Source organism: Mytilus californianus, unplaced genomic scaffold (genome assembly GCF_021869535.1).
Source record: "Mytilus californianus isolate M0D057914Y unplaced genomic scaffold, xbMytCali1.0.p SCAF_1, whole genome shotgun sequence".
NCBI classification, from domain to species: Eukaryota; Metazoa; Mollusca; class Bivalvia; order Mytilida; family Mytilidae; genus Mytilus; species Mytilus californianus.
Window position 1 is genome coordinate 20428045 of NW_026262581.1, and position 19076 is coordinate 20447120.

The window sequence follows — 19076 nt, forward strand, 5'->3', positions numbered from 1 at the left end:
GAAACTAGTTTTGGGATGTACATATGTACAAGCAGACGGACAAGGGTAAAACTTAATGCCCCTTCTGCTAAGGCGGGGGCATAAAAATAACAGTAAAGCCAGTATATCTAATGTCTGTTTGTTGAAGCCTATAGACGTCTGCTGTCTGATTGCATTACTTGAGTCATAAACATTTATCCAATATCTACATTTATTCATCTAGATATCTAAAATAACAATATCTTGATATTTTGGATCTCATTAACTACACAAGTGTGGTATATCATCAGAAGGCATGACAAAATTATTAGAGGACATGGTATTTTTTTGTTAAAGGACCATAACTTAATAATCAGTTCGTCAATCATTTGAAATGAAACTTGACTTGTAACTCATTCTGCAAAAAACCTTTCATTTCTACAGGAATTTTGAAAAAAGTCCAGACAATGATTCGGTAAAACTAGATACATGTACAAAGACAGCATTAAGTTGAGAACTAAAAATATTTAACTTAAAGAATCTTAATCTTATATGTACAGTTGACACTTACTATAACAATCTTTGGAAGGTGCACACCCCATTGTTACATTAAACTGCATAAAACTTCCATCCTCTACAATGACATCTCCAGACATGGCATATCTTACTGTGTTGTTTCCTAAAAATTAAATTTGAACAAAAACCTTGATATATTTGGTTGAAACAGATGGATAAGTACAACTAAGTTTTTATTCTTATTCTCTTACTGAGACAAAGTCCCTCATCTCACAAAAAAGAGAAGTATTGAAGATCTGAAACTGTAAAGACTAGCATGAAATAATTAATTCTACAGAAATAGAAATTTGTACTAAACATAAATTACAAAATTATTCTAATTAGACAATGTCTTAAACGGTAAACAAAACATTAAAATGGCTAAGAAATTACCTCAATTAATTAACAGGCATAACTAAAAAAATAATTTTTTTATACTTCACTTTTATAGACTGCTATAATCTGGCATGTCATGTTTAAGAAAAATGTTGACCATTATATAAATGCCAATGTATTTTTTACCATTAAAATGTATGACTTTGCTTTCTGATTGACAGACATTTTCCAAATTTCCTCCAGGAAACAGTAGCCAACTGGTTTCCCTTGGCAACATAGGATCATCTTGTAAAGGCTCAACACCATGCATATCTCCACCAATAAATATCTGAAACAATGAAAGGCTATGCATGTCAAAAAATGTGTGAAAAACTTTTTAAAAAAAAGTTTGAAGTTGGTACAGCAATCAGATGAAATCCTAACAGCACAATGATGGAAAATATTTTGCAGTATTTAATGGGTATAACTCTAGAACAATACCTGTAGTTATAGTGAAAATGACCTTCATTTAATAGTAGATATTAATGCTACAAAGACCCTAGCGCAATAAAAGTAACGCTATCACGTGGAAACAATCAATTTTACAATTTTGCAAAAACAAATCAAGGGTCATAACTCTGGAAATGTAAAAGAAAGAATGGTGAATATCAAACTTATAATGCATTTTTATAATTGACAGTCATACTGATAAGGTATCCTTCCAAAATAAATTTCCTTCAACATTAAAAAACTTTTTTTAAGAATGAACAGACAAACAAAAGCTCAATTTGTCTTATCAGAGATTACATGCTCTTATGTGAACACAAATGTGAAATTAAACCATGCACACAAAAGCTTAAATAAATGGAGAATGTATCCATGGGACACAGATGATGCCCCCGCTTGCATATAATGTAACTTGATCTGTAGTTTGTGGTAAAAAGCATTGAGTATAAGTTTCATAACATTTGGTTGAGGCAAACTGAAGTTAGAGAAAGGAAACCAATTTGGGACGTTTGTACGGATGAACGGACGTACAGACGGCCAAGGGTAACACTTGATGCCCCCTCTGGTGAAAGCAGGTGGCATAAAAACAAATAAGTCAAACCAGTTTATTAGTTCATGTTCTTCAAAGTAATTACACAACAAAAAAGAACATAAAAAGAACAACAAAAACTTCAGGAAACTTGGATGAAATGTACATGTATGCATATTTCACATATTCCATCTATGTATCAAGTTTTTAAAACAAAAGAAAACTGTCTGATCAGTGTGTTAACAAATTAATGATGAGTATAGCACAAACTAAAGACATCTTTTCTGCCTTATATAAACACAGTTGAACTTTGCATTAGAAGTTAGTTTTTAGAATGGTGGGTCATAAAATAATGTATCTCTAAATATAGCAAATCCTTACATGATCAATAGCCCAGTCCTCTAAGAATGTTCCATTTACAGAGTGTTGAATCCACCTTATTCTTGTGTTATTGGTCCTAGCATTCTCTGGTAAATGAAGGGCTATGTATGTAGGTCTGTTACTATACTTATTGAAGTCAAACTGCTGTATTGAAGTCCATGATACCCCTCCATTGTTACTGTACTGTAGATATACAGGGAATGTTGCCAGATTAGGTGGTGTCTTCTTACAACCAAGTCTCACGAAAAACTGAATTGAACTGTGGGAAATAAACATACAGATTCTACTAATGCATTCAATGTGTTATAAATTTTGCTGAACGAGTATTAAAATATTAGAAATTCATTTAAGAGTACGGAAAATGATGCAATCAGGTCTGTTTTTCAAACATTTTTATGGTACCTTATGGTTATTGGCTTTCTAATCTTGTATTCATTGGATATTATTCAACTATTTCTGAATTTGCTTTATAATGCTCTACAAACTCCTTACCTAGCTGTGCTGAGATCCAAATCTCTGGTAGTTAGGACCCTTTCTCCACTGTTTCTGAAAGTCAGACTTGGCCCTGATACAAGTGTGTCACAATGATAAGACAGCCTGGCGCCACTCCAAATCCACCATTTCTTCTTGTCAAATTTGTGGCCTAAATTATACATTTCAAATTTTAAAGTTAAAGAAAACAAATTAAATATACGCAGATTAAGGATTAAAAACCAGATTAAAAGAATTTAACCAATAAACTAATTAGGTTAGTTTTGTGAAGCGGGTCCACAACGAAAAAAAAAAAGGACTGTCACTGGAAAAAGATGGCATATTGGAAAGATTTGGGAGTTTTGCCTTGCAATAGGTCAGTTGTGAATCTAAAATCAATACTGCAGAGTTCTTAAGTAGCATAGATATCTAATATATAAGTAAAAGTGTAAATAAATCAGCACTATAGATAAATATTTCTCAGGTATTCATAGATATATGCAGTCTTCAGAAATTCAGATCACTAAATGAACTGAAGTTAAAATCCAGTTTGCATAAGGTCAAATAAAATTAGTCTATGGTTCTCATGCCCTTTTTCAGATGACACTGCTGCTGATTTATTTTCTTGTAATGTTCTGTAAATTGGCATTGTAGATGTACAAAAGTTGTATTCTGTAATTCTTCAGATATACATTGTAGGCTCTCTCTATTTTTTAAATTTTGCAATACTCTCTGAAGACCAGTCTCCAGACATGTAGGTCAAATCACTTGTTTTGGAAGAAATCTCCCATATTTCCATAAGTTACATTAAGTATAATAAAACAAAAGACGTTAGGTTTTATGACAAACCTTCCTCTAAAATATTCCCCCTCTTTTGAGGTTCTTCCTTCATATCAAAGTTGTTTGTTTGTGAGTGGCACAGATTGCCATCGTGTTAATATTCTTTTGTAATTCTCACTACATTTTTGTATTCATTACCATGATGGGAATCATCTTCATGAAATTCTCTCACAGGTATAGCTACATCCACTGGTGTGAAGTTATCCTTCAAGTAGAGAGAGTTACGGGTCCTGGGTGAACACATATCACCTCCATGATCTTCGTCACAGGTACACATCATTGTACCTGAGCAGGCTCCATGACCTAGACAATGTTCTCTACACGCCATACCAATGAAAATGTTATCAATGGCCCATTCTGGTGCAAAATCATCATCTGGTACAAAGCCTTGATACCATCGAAATCTCAATGCTCTGAAAAATCAAATGGGTTATAATTCAAATTGATTATATTCTTAGTGTTTATTTGTTTATGTTGAAAAATTATCTCTACTTTGAGGATATTTAGTACATGTATTGTGGTTTCAGTGCTATGAAAAATATGAAAGAAGTTAACCGTGAAAATCAACAACCAATGAAAACTTATGAATACTGTCATGTGTACATGTAACCTATAAATCTCATTTTGTGTGTATAAAGTAATTGTAATGGTAACATTATATTTGTTTCGTTTTATTAGAACTTTTTTTAGTTATAATCAACAACTCTTTCTACGCCTCATCAATTTTTTTAATCGAATGACTATTTGATATGAACTAGAGGCTCCAAGTAGCATGTATCACTAACATTCATTTTTGGCATGAATTGGTAGAATGCAATAAGACTATTTCTAAAAGTTACTTTATTAAAGGGAAATAACTCCATAATAAGCTAACTGACAATTTTGAGTCACATTGATATATATGTAGATCTTGTCCTGCTGATCATTTTTGCTTTTTAAAGTTTCTATATATCTATTTTTGTTTTCATGACAATTGGCATTAAAGAGCTGCGCCATAAGCGCATGATATGCACGTCGTTTTATTCAAAGAATAAACTAGAGGCTCTAAAGAGCCTGTGTCGCTCACCTTGGTCTATGTGAATATAAAATAAAGGACGCAGATGGATTCATGACAAAATTGTGTTTTGGTGATGGTGATGTGTTTGTACATCTTAATTTACTGAACATTTTTCCAGCTTACAATTATCTCTATCTATAATTAACTTGGCCCAGTAGTTTCAGAGGAGAAGATTTTTGTAAAAGATTACTAAGATTTACGAAAAAATGGTTAAAAATTGACTATAAAGGGCAATAACTCCTAAAGGGGTCAACTGACAATTTCGGTCATGTTGACTTATTTGTAGATCTTACTTTGCCGACATTTATTGTTTTTTACAGTTTATCTCTATCTATAATAATATTCAAGATAATAACCAAAAACAGCAAAATTACCTTAAAATTACCAATTCTGGTGCAGCAACCCAACAACGGGTTGTCCGATTCATCTGAAAATTTCAGGGCAGATAGATCTTGACCTGATAAACAATTTTACTTCATGTCAGATTTGCTTTAAATGCTTTGGTTTTTGAGTTAAAAGCCAAAAACTGAATATTTTCCCTATGTTCTATTTTTAGCCGTGGCGGCCATCTTGGTTGGTTGACCAGGTCACGCCACACATTTTTAAAACTAGATAACCAAATGATGATTGTGGCCAAGTTTGGTTTAATTTGGCCACGTAGTTTCAGAGGAGAAGATTTTTGTAAAAGATTACTAAGATTTACGAAAAATTGTTAAAAATTGACTATAAAGGGCAATAACTCCTAAAGGGGTCAACTGACCATTTCAGTCTTGTTGACTTATTTGTTAATCTTACTTTGCTGAACATTATTGCTGTTAACAGTTTATCTCTATCTATAATAATATTCAAGATAATAACCAAAAACAGCAAAATTTCCTTAAAATTACCAATTCAGGGGCAGCAACCCAACAACAGGTTGTTAGATTCATCTGAAAATTTCAGGGCAGATAGATCTTGACCTGATAAACAATTTTACTTCATGTCAGATTTGCTCTAAATGCTTTGGTTTTTGAGTTATAAGCCAAAAACTGCATTTTACCCCTATGTTTTATTTTTAGCTGTGGCCGCCATCTTGGTTGGTTGGCCGGGTCACGCCACACATTTTTTAAACTAGATACCCCAATGATGATTGTGGCCAAGTTTGGTTTAGTTTGGCCCAGTTGTTTCAGAGGAGAAGATTTTTGTAAAAGATAACTAAGATTTACAAAAAATGGTTAAAAATTGACTATAAAGGGCAATTACTCCTAAAGGGGTCAACTGACCATTTCGGTTATATTGACTTATTTGTAAATCTTACTTTGCTGAACATTATTGCTGTTTACAGTTTATCTCTATCTATAATAATATTCAAGATAATAACCAAAAACAGCAAAATTTCCTTAAAATTACCAATTCAGGGGCAGCAACCCAACAACAGGTTGTTAGATTCATCTGAAAATTTCAGGGCAGATAGATCTTGACCTGATAAACAATTTTACTTCATGTCAGATTTGCTCTTAATGCTTTGGTTTTTGAGTTATAAGCCAAAAACTGCATTTTACCCCTATGTTTTATTTTTAGCTGTGGCCGCCATCTTGGTTGGTTGGCCGGGTCACGCCACACATTTTTTAAACTAGATACCCCAATGATGATTGTGGCCAAGTTTGGTTTAGTTTGGCCCAGTTGTTTCAGAGGAGAAGATTTTTGTAAAAGATAACTAAGATTTACAAAAAATGGTTAAAAATTGACTATAAAGGGCAATTACTCCTAAAGGGGTCAACTGACCATTTCGGTTATATTGACTTATTTGTAAATCTTACTTTGCTGAACATTATTGCTGTTTACAGTTTATCTCTATCTATAATAATATTCAAGATAATAACCAAAAACAGCAAAATTTCCTTAAAATTACCAATTCAGGGGCAGCAACCCAATAACGGGTTGTCCGATTCATCTGAAAATTTCAGGGCAGATAGATCTTGACCTGATGAACAATTTTACCCCATGTCAGATTTGCTCTTAATGCTTTGGTTTTTGAGTTATAAGCTAAAAACTGCATTTTACCCCTATGTTCTATTTTTAGCCGTGGCGGCCATCTTGGTTGGTTGACCAGGTCACGCCACACATTTTTAAAACTAGATACCCCAATGATGATTGTGGCCAAGTTTGGTTAAATTTCAGTAGTTTCAGAGGAGAAGATTTTTGTAAAAGTTTACGGACGACGGACGCAGGACGACGGACGACGGACGACGGACGCAGGACGACGGACGACGGACGCAAAGTGATGAGAAAAGCTCACTTGACCTTTCAGGTCAGGTGAGCTAAAAAGTTCCATAACTCCTCAATTTCATATCAGAAATTTATAAAATCAAAGTGCTGGATAGCACCTGTGGAAAGTTTGCAACGGTAGATGTGTAATATTTCAAATAGGTTGTAAATGTGTAGATTGGGTGTTTAACTTTTTTTCCGACTTTAAAAAAAAATTACTTAATACAAGAAATAATTGTAACATGATGCTGTTACGAAGTCTCCCAAACAAATTTTTCATTAGTCATTCCCAGGAAGGGGGTGGGAGTGACCCCAGGGGATTTGCCTTTTATTTCATTTGATTTGTTTTATTGTCCAATACAAGAATATATATGGTTTCAGGGTGAGAATCTTGACTGTTTAAAAGTTCTCAAAACAGGATGGGGTGGGGGTGACACCCAGAGACTCCCCCTATATTTCATTTGATTTGTTTTATTGTCCCATGCAAGAATATATATGGTTTATGGGTGGGGATCTCGACCGTTTACAAGTTCATAAACAGGAAGGGGGTGGGAGTGACCCCAGGGGATTCACCTTTCATTTCATTTGATTTGTTTTATTGTCCCGTACAAGAATATAAATGGTTTCCCGGTGGGGATCTTGACCGTTTACAAGTTCTCAAAACAGGATGGGTTGGGGGTGACACCCAGGTACTCCCCCTATATTTCATTTGACTTGTTTTATTGTCCCATACAAGAATATATATGGTTTATGGGTGGGGATCTCGACCGTTTACAAGTTCATAAACAGGAAGAGGGTGGGAGTGACCCCAGGGGATTCACCTTTTATTTCATTTGATTTGTTTTATTGTCCCGTACAAGAATATATATGGTTTCAGGGTGGGGATCTTGACCGTTTACAAGTTCTCAAAACAGGATGGGGTGGGGGTGACACCCAGGTACTCCCCCTATATTTCATTTGACTTGTTTTATTGTCCCATACAAGAATATATATGGTTTAGGGGTGGGGATCTCAACTGTTTACAAGTTCTCAAACAAGAGGGGGTTGGGCTGATCCAGAGGGACTCCTGCTTAATTTCATTTGAATTGTTTTATGATCCTGTGATCATTACTGAAAACCGCGTGTGTCTATCACTTACTGTTTTCAAGTTATAGTCATTTGAAAATTTAAAAAAAAATAAATCCCTCCCTTCTGTTGGCCCCTCAAAATACCCCTAAATAGACCTCAAGAAGAAAAATAAAAAGAACTGAGCAAAACAATAAGTCTCCAAACTTTGTTCGGGAGACTTCATAGCAAGTAGTACAATTACGAATTTTGTTATAGTCCGATTTTCTGATGCCGATTATGTAATAGGCCGAGTTTATTATAGTCTGAGTTTGTTGTGGGCCAAGATGAGATACTGGGATACTTTCGATACACTCAGGCTTTTACCTCTTTAATAAACATTATAAAAATCATAGTAAGCATTGAAAAATGTTCATTCATGAAATATTTTAAACACAGTATTTATTTTCTCTGCAACCGGAGGAAGGGAGGAAACCCCTGAAACTGGGATTATAGTACTCCTGTTGATATGGATCTCACGCATGTCTGGGGAATACCGATAAAAGCAGAACGTAGAAACTGCTGTCTCATGTAGATGTGTATTTATTTTACTTTCTGCGCAGCGCAGATCCGCGAAGTAGTGTTTGTGATAGCCATTTTCAAAATGAAGTTGAATTATTTGAATTATCGATGAACATTCAGTACATTTTAATTCAAACTGTAAGCTAATCAAAATAGAAGTAACTCAAAATTTCAAAAGCATCTTCCTAGAATTAGTTGTCAAACACCAGTACTACATTATCTAGGAGTAGAACACACATCCTAAAGTAAGATAGTCTGTCACTTCTGGTTTGAGGCCAATGCCTTAGGAAAGTTTTTGCTATAGCAAGCTATAGCAAACTTTCCAAAAACTAAAGGGAGGATATTTTAATAGATACAAAACAGTCACCAAAGTTTCATGAAAACTGCTAATAGCAATTTTGAGTTATTGTCCGAAAACTGGAAAATCCCCCCTTTTTTATGAATAAAATTCCATAACACGGAAACGTAAAATCTAAAATTTATAAAAATTGAAAGGGAGCTTACGTCAATAGATATAAACAATTCACCAAATGTATCACGAAAACTGCTCAAAGCATTTTAGAGTTATTGTCCGACAACAGGAAAATCCCCCTTTTTTAATGAATAAAACCCCATAACTCGTAAACGTAAAATCTAAAATTTATAAAAATTGAAAGGGAGCTCAAGTCAATAGATATGAACAATTCACCAAAGTTTCATGCAATTTGGTTTAAGCCTATTTGAGTATTTGCCTGACATGTTGATGACGGACGGACAACGTTATACCATAATACGTCCTGTAAAACATGGTAAAAAAAAATCATCATTTAAGGGCAATAACTCTTATAAGGAGTTGGCTGATGATTTAAGCCATGCAAACCGGTTAGAAGATCCTGTCTTGCTGATCATATTTGCTATTTAAAGTGTCTATCTATCTCTTTTAGCTTTCTAGTTAATAGGCAATAATGCGATTTTGACAGAATTACCTTATTTGTAGATATTGTCTCGCTGATCATTTTTGCTTATTGAAATTTCTATCTATCTATTATAGTTTTAAGATATTAGGCAAAATGCCAAAAAATTGATAACAAGAATGTGTCCATAATACACGGATGCCCCACTCGCACTATCATTTTTTATGTTCAGTGGACCGTGAAATTGGGGTCAAAACTCTAATTTTGGCATGTTTAAAGATCTAGTGTGATGATCATATTTGCTGCTAACAGTTTCTGTAAAAAAACACAAAAATAGTTGTTTAAAGATCTGGTCTGATGATCATATTTGCTGCTAACAGTTAATGTAAAAAAACACAAAAACAGTTGTTTGAAGATCTGGTCTGATGATCATATTTGCTGCTAACATTTTCTGTAAAAAAACACAAAAATAGTTAAAAATCATTGTTCAAGAGCTATAACTCCTATAAGGAGTTGACTGACAATTTTAGAAATTTCAGCCATGTTGACTTATTGTATCCTGATGATCCTTTTTTGCTGGTGGGGCTATTCCAGGAAAAAACTGCATGGGAGGGTTGGACACCACGTTATAATTTTTTCTGTGGGTAATAAGGGTGGAATTCCAATTCAATAACCAGGTTTCCATCGTAAACCCAAGGTAAAAATTAGGCAGCATCTTTCTGGGTAAAAGAAATATATTAACCTTTCCCTCTATGTGAAGTCCTCAAAGAGTGAAAAAAATAATATACAATAGAAAAAAATAAACATTTAGAGCAAATTCATTTACAAGACATTGACTATTCCACCTCTTCTCTATACAGGCAAAAATGTTTCAATTGAACATATAAAACCCTCAGGTATCTTTGAATTTGGAATCTGGATCTAAAGATAAGCACAAAATTATAATAATAAATTGTTGAAACAGAGATATGTATTGCCTGTATATAATTTTGGTAGCAAAATGCAAACATTGAAATTGAAATGGCAATACACGTAAACTAAACAAAAGTTTTAAAGTCAATAGACCATAATTGAGGGGACATGGCCAAATAATCTCCATGGAAATGAGATGTGTCAATACTAATACAACTGCATAGAAGATACCAGTGATCACAAACTTTAACAAATTGTTAGACACTGCTGCCGGAAACACCTAATTCTCACCTTCGCGACTTCATCAAGGTGACAAAATGGAAGATAAAGTAATATTATTCATAAAACTGACAAATTTAGGAATTATCCTTTCAATCAAATTTTAAGGTAAATTAGGGTTCAAAATCAGTTTTTATCTGAAGTACATGGTCAAATTATCTACAGAAAAAACATCATTGACTGATTTCAACTTCATGAAACAGTATCATAACACTTTCTTAAATGTGAAATTTGGCAAAAAAGGTTTTTCTTTGAACAAATCATATATATGCTTGTTACTATAGAATATTTTCAGGAAAACAAACTTTAACTATGGGGTTGAGATGCTTGTTACTAAAGAATATTTTCAGGAAAACAAAGTTTAACTAAGGGACTGAGATGCTTGTTACTAAAGCATGTTTTCAGGAAAACAAACTTTAACTAAGGGGTTGAGATGTTCCATTTACTAACCCACATACATAAACATTATCCAGTGGGATGACTACTCTTCTCCAAAATGCACTTGTTCCTCCATAGTAAATAGACGGTGAGAGATCCACATCAAAACATCTAGCAGATGACACCTCAGCACAGTTTGGTACCAGAGGATGCCAGGTTTTCCCTCCATTAGCTGAGTATTCTAATCTAATTGGGTACTTCTCTGATGGCTTTGAACCACATCCAACATTTATCTGAAATAAAATAGTCTGAATACTACTGTAAATTCAGAAATTATTGCAAAAAATGAGACAGGGTTGTAATCGCAATAATTTAAACTCGCATTTTGAATTTTTTTACATAAATGAAGGGGGATTTTTCTCAGTATGGCAAAAATAATAATCGCATTTTGGTTTAAAATGACAAAATTGCAATAATAAATGCACGCAATAATTTCTGAATTTAGAGTAATTGATTTTCAATTAATTTTTGAAGTATTTTGAAACAGAAATAATGTATATCTTTGCATATATCTTTCCTTTGATGGATTTTGCTATTTTTCTTTGGTAATTGTTGGTCAGATAGCTTTAACTTTTCTATGTAATATCTATACATTCTTGGCTAATGTTTGAGTTTTAGTGTTCCTGATGAAGGGAAATCCATGAAACGTGCTTTTTTATACAGATTTGATGACAAATTCAAACTACTTACATCAAACTGAACAATAGACATTGGCCCTACATCTAAGTCTTTGGTGACAACATAATGTTCTCCTGATTCTGGTGCATGTCTAAACACCATGGCTGACTGGCCAGATCCTTCAGTATCCTGTCTAAATAAATATAGGTTAGTCAATGTCAATTATTAATAAAGGCTTGTCATTACTTAGTATTTGTAATATAAAGGGCTATATGTATCATAGTGTTATTTCTGTATTGGCCCTGGTATAGATTTGAGGTAAACTGTATTGGCCCTGGTATAGATTTGAGGTAAACAGAGACTCTGCAAATTTAGATAAACAAGACACTTTTTCTGTCTGCTGTACGTTTTAACCATTTTGATATATATAGCTTCCAAAGTATGATATTTTACAGGATTTTAGCTGTTCTATGCAATTGTAAGGTCGATTTTCTTCAAAAATAAACATTGGCCACACCATGAAATCTTAATTCATATATATGTATCAAATATCACAATGTGAGTGCGTATAATTGTGATACTCACCTAATCGCATTATTCACATTAATAAAACTTCCCAATAATTTCTGAATTTACAGTATGAGAAACACAAGGAAATTTGAGGATCAGCATATAAGACAGTGTTTTAGATGAATTAAGTAAAATAAAATACTTAAAAAACTAAACTCAATAATAAAATATCAACATTCTTATCCCACTCTTTGGAGCATATTTCAGGAAAAAGGGTCTAGGTATTTTTTGGAAGGTAGAAAGAAATAAAACTTTAAATATCCATGCTTCAGGTTAGAACAGGGAAATTTGACGGTATAGCCATAGAAAGCAAGTTAAGAGTTTATTACATTTAAATCTTTTCTCCAGTACAGGAAATGGAAATTTTGGTCTTTCCCCTGAACTAGAGAAAAATTTTAACTGATAAATAATCTTACAAACAACTATACCTTGTTTTATGTTCACAGAATGAATCTACTACACCATCATTGATAAACAACCATTCATCTGAGAGAGATGTACCATCAAAATTATCTGTCAGAGAAAATGGGTTCATTGGCATTTTACCTATGTGTAAATTGTCTACTGCCCAGGCTGACAACATTTTACCTACAATCAAATTAAAAATGTTTACTTATGCATGATTTGTGGTCCATTCTTCCAATAATTTATTATTGATTTTGGCAGAATTTACTTTGGCTGCCATCCCTGATCCAGAATTTTTTATATCTAGGGATTCAATATTAACCTACGCACCTTTTTGTTATAGAACATTTTTGATTGTAGGTTGCAGCAAAGGTTTTCCTAAAACTTGCAGGTCTGAAAAATGCATAAAATCATCATATTTTGACAAGATCTCCAAAATGTGCAGCCTATAATGTTCTCTCACGAAGAGATTTGTTTTATCTTGGGATTAAGGCTTTTCAATAGGATCCAATTATGACCAATTATATGGTCTTTTTGATATTTCATTACAAGGTTGAAACTCAAAGCCATACCTGTCTTGAGCCAAACCTTTGGCCTTTTTAATGCCCCCATGTCCCTAAATAGTATAAAACCTATCCCAATACTTGTCCAACAACTTTCATAACTCACCTCCATTTCTAGGTTGCCAGAATCTAAACCGAGTGGCATGGGTTTTTGCTTTCACTGGAAGGTCTAAACTAAAAAATCTGCAAGAAATCAAGAAGTTGTATGCAATATTGTATAAAGTATACTTTCACTCGTTTTTAGTCATCGATGAAATATTCCATGCTCAGTGGGTAAAAAAGTTCAAATTATCTTCAAACAAAAGGCAACTGTCCAGCAGATCTGAAAATCACTAAGAACATACAACTCAAAATAATAAAGATACCGTAGAAAGGCTTGTATAGTCCGCGGTTTTATTCTCCAAAATTGGCCCTTCCAGACGGGGTGCGGACTATAGAGTACAATAAGCAAGAAATAAGAGAAAAATTTCAATTTTGCGGGCGAGGTGGTTTGTTTACGTTCCGTCATCTTTGTTATTTATATTGTAGAGGGCGCTCTTATCATTTTTCAAACTAATAATTTTAACTCATCCATATTAATAAGTTATTTCTATTCAATATCAAATTAATACTGATAAATATAAAAACTAAACCTTTCAATACAAATTTCTCGTTTCTTTTCAATGCATTGGTTGAAATAAACTGGTATCTGCTTGATTGAAACGATACAAACATAGTGAAAAAGACAACCGTAAACCAGCTTAGAATTTGTAAACTACAAAACGTAATCGGTTATTGTTCGTTCCGTTTTGGTGTTTCATACTGACTAATATGGTTTGTATTAGCTTAAGACCCTTCAAACATTAATGTGATAGATATATTAAAGACTGTTTTACAAAAGGATGGAACTGTTTTACTTTCAAAGTTGTATTATAGTGATATCTGTTATGTACGGATTTCGACTCTCACCGGTTAATTTCTTCTTTTACACGTGCTTTTTAAACTTCCTGTTTAAACATACACAAGTTTCTAAATTGTTTTTTTAGTGAATTAAACTTATTTTAACAATCATGAAGCGTTCTAGAATCATTTACAAGCAGTTTCAGCTTCTGTTTGATGATGGAAAACAGGTTTTTCCAATAAAATACCGCAAACGACCGCACAGAATTTGAAATTACCTGAGTTTCATTAGACCTTTTCTAACAGTTACAAAAAGTTTTTTTACCTAAAATTTCGTGGGGAGAAGGGGGTGCGGACTATGTACTAGTGCGAACTATACAAGCCTTTCTACGGTACAGACTAAATATCAGATCATTCTTAATACAAAAGCTAACTAATAAGTAATGTAAAATTATATACTGTAAATATTCAACCATAATCACTTTGAGGTCAAAAGTTAATGTGATCATCTGTCATGTTTATACACCTTCATGCCAAATATCATGTCAATGTCAAAAGATAAAAACTTATGGCTCAAAAAGGATTGTATGAGAATGAGAGAACAAGAGCCAGAAGAAAAATAAGAATACACTTGGTCAAATGGGAAACATTATAAATATCCTTCATTCAGTTTTTTCTAAGGTCTTGAATTTTATCAAATCAGCAAAGTATTGATTTTGCATATCATATAAGCCCATGTTTTAATCTATTTTTTTTTCCTTCAGTATTTACTTTGGTTCAGACTGATTTCTATAGTTGATTTCCTTCAGCAGATTCCAGGTTATTCCACCATTGATAGAATACTGCAGCAGAACACTCTCTGACCTTGGCCAGAATTTCTCATTGCCATTACAGCCATATTTAAAGTAGAATTCTACAGCCTGTAACATGCTGGAATCAATGTCTCTACTCACAGCTAATCTCATGTTGGTCTATAACAAAGAAACAAAATAATATCAAACAAGAAATGATTGTAACAGGATGCTGTTACGAAGTCTCCCAAACGAAGCTCCCATAATTCGTAATTCCCAGGGTCGCCTGACATTGGGCAACGTCCAGTGAAAATTGGTTTGGTCCAGTAAAGTTATATGCATTAGTGATGCCTGGGGACTAACCTTGTATATCATTCAAATCATCTTGGCATGACAAACCAGAATATATATGGTTTAGGGGTGGGGATCTCGACCATTTACAAGATACTAGAACATTGGGGGTGGGGAGGAACCCCTGGGGACTGGCCCTATATGTCATTCAAATGTTCATTACATGACGAACAGGAATATATATGGTTTAGGGGTGGGGATCTCAACCATTTACAAGATATTAGAACATTGGGGGTGGGGGAACCACTAGGGACTGATCATATACGTCATTCAAATGTTCGACACATGACAAATAGGAATATATATGGTTTAGGGGTGGGGATCTCAACCATTTACAAGCTATAAGAACTTTCTCAAATGGCAGGGGGTGGGGGTGACCCCTAAGGACTAACCCTGTGTTTCATTTGATGTGCTTTATCATGACAAACCAGAATATATATGGTTTAGGGGTGGGGATCTCGACCATTTACAAGATATTAGAACTTTCTCAAATGGCATGGGGGTCGGGATGACCCCTGGGGACTAACCCTGTATATCATTCAAACCATCTTAGCATGACAAACCAGAATATATATGGTTTAGGGGTGGGGATCTCGACCATTTACAAGATATTAGAACCTTCTTAAATGGCAGGGGGTCGGGATGACCCCTGGGGACTAACCTTGTATATCATTCAAATCATCTTAGCATGACAAACCAGAATATATATGGTTTAGGGGTGGAGATCTTGACCACTTACAAGGTATTAGAACTTTCTTAAATGGCAGGGGGTGGGGGTGACCCCTGGGGACTAACCCTGTATTTCATTTGATGTGCTTTATCATGACAAACCAGAATATATATGGTTTAGGGGTGGGGATCTCGACCATTTACAAGATATTAGAACTTTCTCAAATGGCAGGGGGTCGGGATGACCCCTGGGGACTAACCCTGTATATCATTCAAACCATCTTAGCATGACAAACCAGAATATATATGGTTTAGGGGTGGGGATCTTGACCACTTAGAAGATATTAGAACTTTCTTAAATGGCAGGGGGTGGGGGTGACCCCTGGGGACTAACCCTGTATTACATTTGATGTGCTTTATCATGACAAACCAGAATATATATGGTTTAGGGGTGGGGATCTTGATCACTTAGAAGATATTAGAACTTTCTTAAATGGCAGGGGGTGGGGTTGACCCCTGGGGACTAACCCTGTATTTCATTTAATGGGCTTTATCATTTAGAACATTTTCAATTAAAAAGATTGTGTCTATCACAAACGGTTTTCAATTTATAATCATTTGAAAATTTAAAAAAATAAAATCCCATAGGGTTCTATAGTAAAACCCTCTTTTCTTTTTGCCCCTCAAAGTACCCCTTTATAAACCCCATTGCACAAACAAAACCCTGATTGCACCACTAGACATGTTAGTCTAACATATTGTGAAACCCTAAGTTAATCTGACAAGCGGTTTTGGAGAACGGGTGCGGACAAGTTCAAATTTAAAAGCGGCGGAAGAAGAAGAATAATAATAATACTGTAAATTCAGAAATTATTGCGTGCATTTATTATTGCGATTTTGTCATTTTAGACTAAAATGCGATTTTAATTTTTGCGATATACAGAAAAATCCTGTTTGGATTCATACAACAAATTTCAAAATGCGAGTTTTAATTATTGCGATTATAACCCTGTCGCATTTTTCGCAATAATAAAAACATCGCAATAATTTCTGAATTTACAGTAATAATAAGAACTGAGCAAAAACAATAAGTCTTCCCAAACTTCGTTTGGGAGACTTAATAAAGTATACAGTACAAAGTTAAAGGAATATTTTTATGATAAAGTTGATATTTATATAGATATAGGAAGATGTGGTATGAGTGCCAATGAGACAACTCTCCATCCAAGTTACAATTTATAAAAGTAAACCATTATAGGTCAAGGTACGGCCTTCAACACGGAGCATTGGCTCACACAGAACAGCAAGCCATATTTTGGCAAAAGGGAACCTGGTCCTTTGGAAATCTTGGCCCAGAATTTATAAGTGAAACAAGAATGTGTCCATAGTACACGGATGCCCAACTCACACTATCATTTTCTATGTTCAGTAGACCGTGAAATTGGGGTCAAAACTCTAATTTGGCATTAAAATTAGAAAGATCATATCATAGGGAACATGTGTACTAAGTTTCAAGTTGATTGGACTTCAACTTCATCAAAAACTACCTTGACCAAAAACTTTAACCTGAAGCGGGACAGACAGACGGACGGAGGGACGGACTGGCGAACTCACAGACCGAAAAACATAATGCCCCTAGGTGGGGCATAATAAGTTGCTGAAGCTATGTATCCCCAAATGAATAAATAAATTCTGTATAAGAATACATATTAAATCCTGCTAATACTTATGTCAATGAAATAATAATACATATAAACAAGAGTGCACACGCTGAAATGTCTCGCCTACTATACTGACCATTGATTTTATGTTGATAGTCCTACATATAAAGTTTTACTACAAGTATCACATTAACATTTATGATCAAAGAAAATGAGGTCAATAGATATAAGAAGATGTGGTATGAGTGCCAATGAGACAACTCTCCATCCAAGTCACAATTTGTAAAAGTCAACCATTATAGGTCAAAATACCGCCTTCAACACGGAGCCTTGGCTCACACTGAACAGCAAGCTATAAAGGGCCCCAAAAATGACTAGTGTAAAACTATTCAAACAGGAAAAGGTCAGATAAACCAAGTCGGAAATACATGTACACCTTTAATACAATCCATACACAGAATATAGATGACCTATTGCTTATGGTATAAAAGAAACAGACCAAACCATGGAAATTCTATATTGACCAATGAACCATGAAAATGAAGTCAAGGTCAGATGAACCCTGTCAGACGGACATGTACACCTTAAAATCATTCCATGCATCATGTATAGTTGACCTATTGCTTATAGTATCTAAGAAACAAAGTTAACCAGGAAAACTGAACATTGACCAATGAAGCATGGAAATGAGGTGAATGCCAGATGTTACCTGCCAGACAGACATATACACCTTACAATCATTCCATACACCAAATATAGTTGATCTATTGCTTAAAGTTTAAGAAAAACAGACCAAAACACAAAAACTTAATATAAGCAATGAACAGTGAAAATGAGGTCACGGTCAAATAAAACCTGCCAGACTGACATGTACATCGTAAAATATTTCCATACACCAAATATAGTTGACCTATTGCATACAGTATTAGAATCAAAGCCTTAAAGGCTGTAAAAGCAATTGCTGCCATGTTAATGTTTTGGGGACTTTTATTTTTCATCCACATATATATAAGAATTAAACCTGACAGGAGTGTTGTCTAGTGAGAAGTAAGAAGGTTTTAACTTTATATCAATAAAAGACTTTAGCAGAAAGTCATTTTTGATATATTTTATATTTCACAAGGAGACAACGCGTTTACCAGGCTAAAGTTGGGGTCAAATTTACATGTGCTGAAACATATAACTCAAAAAGAAATTATCCCCTGGTAGTGTTTGTAACTGGGCAATAATTTCCTTTATTGATTTAATTTTAACAATTATCATAATTAATTTAAATTTAACCATTCAATTAAAACATTTCAACTTTCCAGACGCAAATGTTGAAAAACAGGAAAGAAATAAAATATCTTACAAGACGTAAACATGTAAAAAATAAATATATATTTCAGCTTACTAAAAATATTGAACTTGGCGACCACAATACTTGTATACTAGTATTGTCAACAATACTCATATATAATTAATGTACAAGTATTGTGTACGAGTAATGTCATAGTATTGTTTATATAAAATATAAATACATTGAAGTAGAGTAATTATTACTGCCTTTACTCACAAATAT

At 34.0% G+C, this 19076-nt stretch overlaps 1 protein-coding gene across 1 annotated transcript in view; it reads right to left on the reverse strand.

Annotated features, from left to right (window-relative positions):
* LOC127700647 (reelin-like) overlaps positions 1–19076 on the reverse strand; it is an 87328-nt gene that overhangs the window by 19060 nt on the left and 49192 nt on the right. Inside the window, exons 35-44 of the mRNA XM_052204205.1 lie at positions 14815–15014; positions 13271–13347; positions 12625–12784; positions 11699–11819; positions 11021–11241; positions 3695–3969; positions 2738–2888; positions 2246–2504; positions 1036–1177; positions 530–637 (exon numbers count right to left, since the gene is read on the reverse strand). Of these exons, the coding sequence (XP_052060165.1) occupies positions 530–637; positions 1036–1177; positions 2246–2504; positions 2738–2888; positions 3695–3969; positions 11021–11241; positions 11699–11819; positions 12625–12784; positions 13271–13347; positions 14815–15014 (1714 nt within the window). The remainder of the gene's footprint in view (positions 1–529; positions 638–1035; positions 1178–2245; positions 2505–2737; positions 2889–3694; positions 3970–11020; positions 11242–11698; positions 11820–12624; positions 12785–13270; positions 13348–14814; positions 15015–19076) is intronic.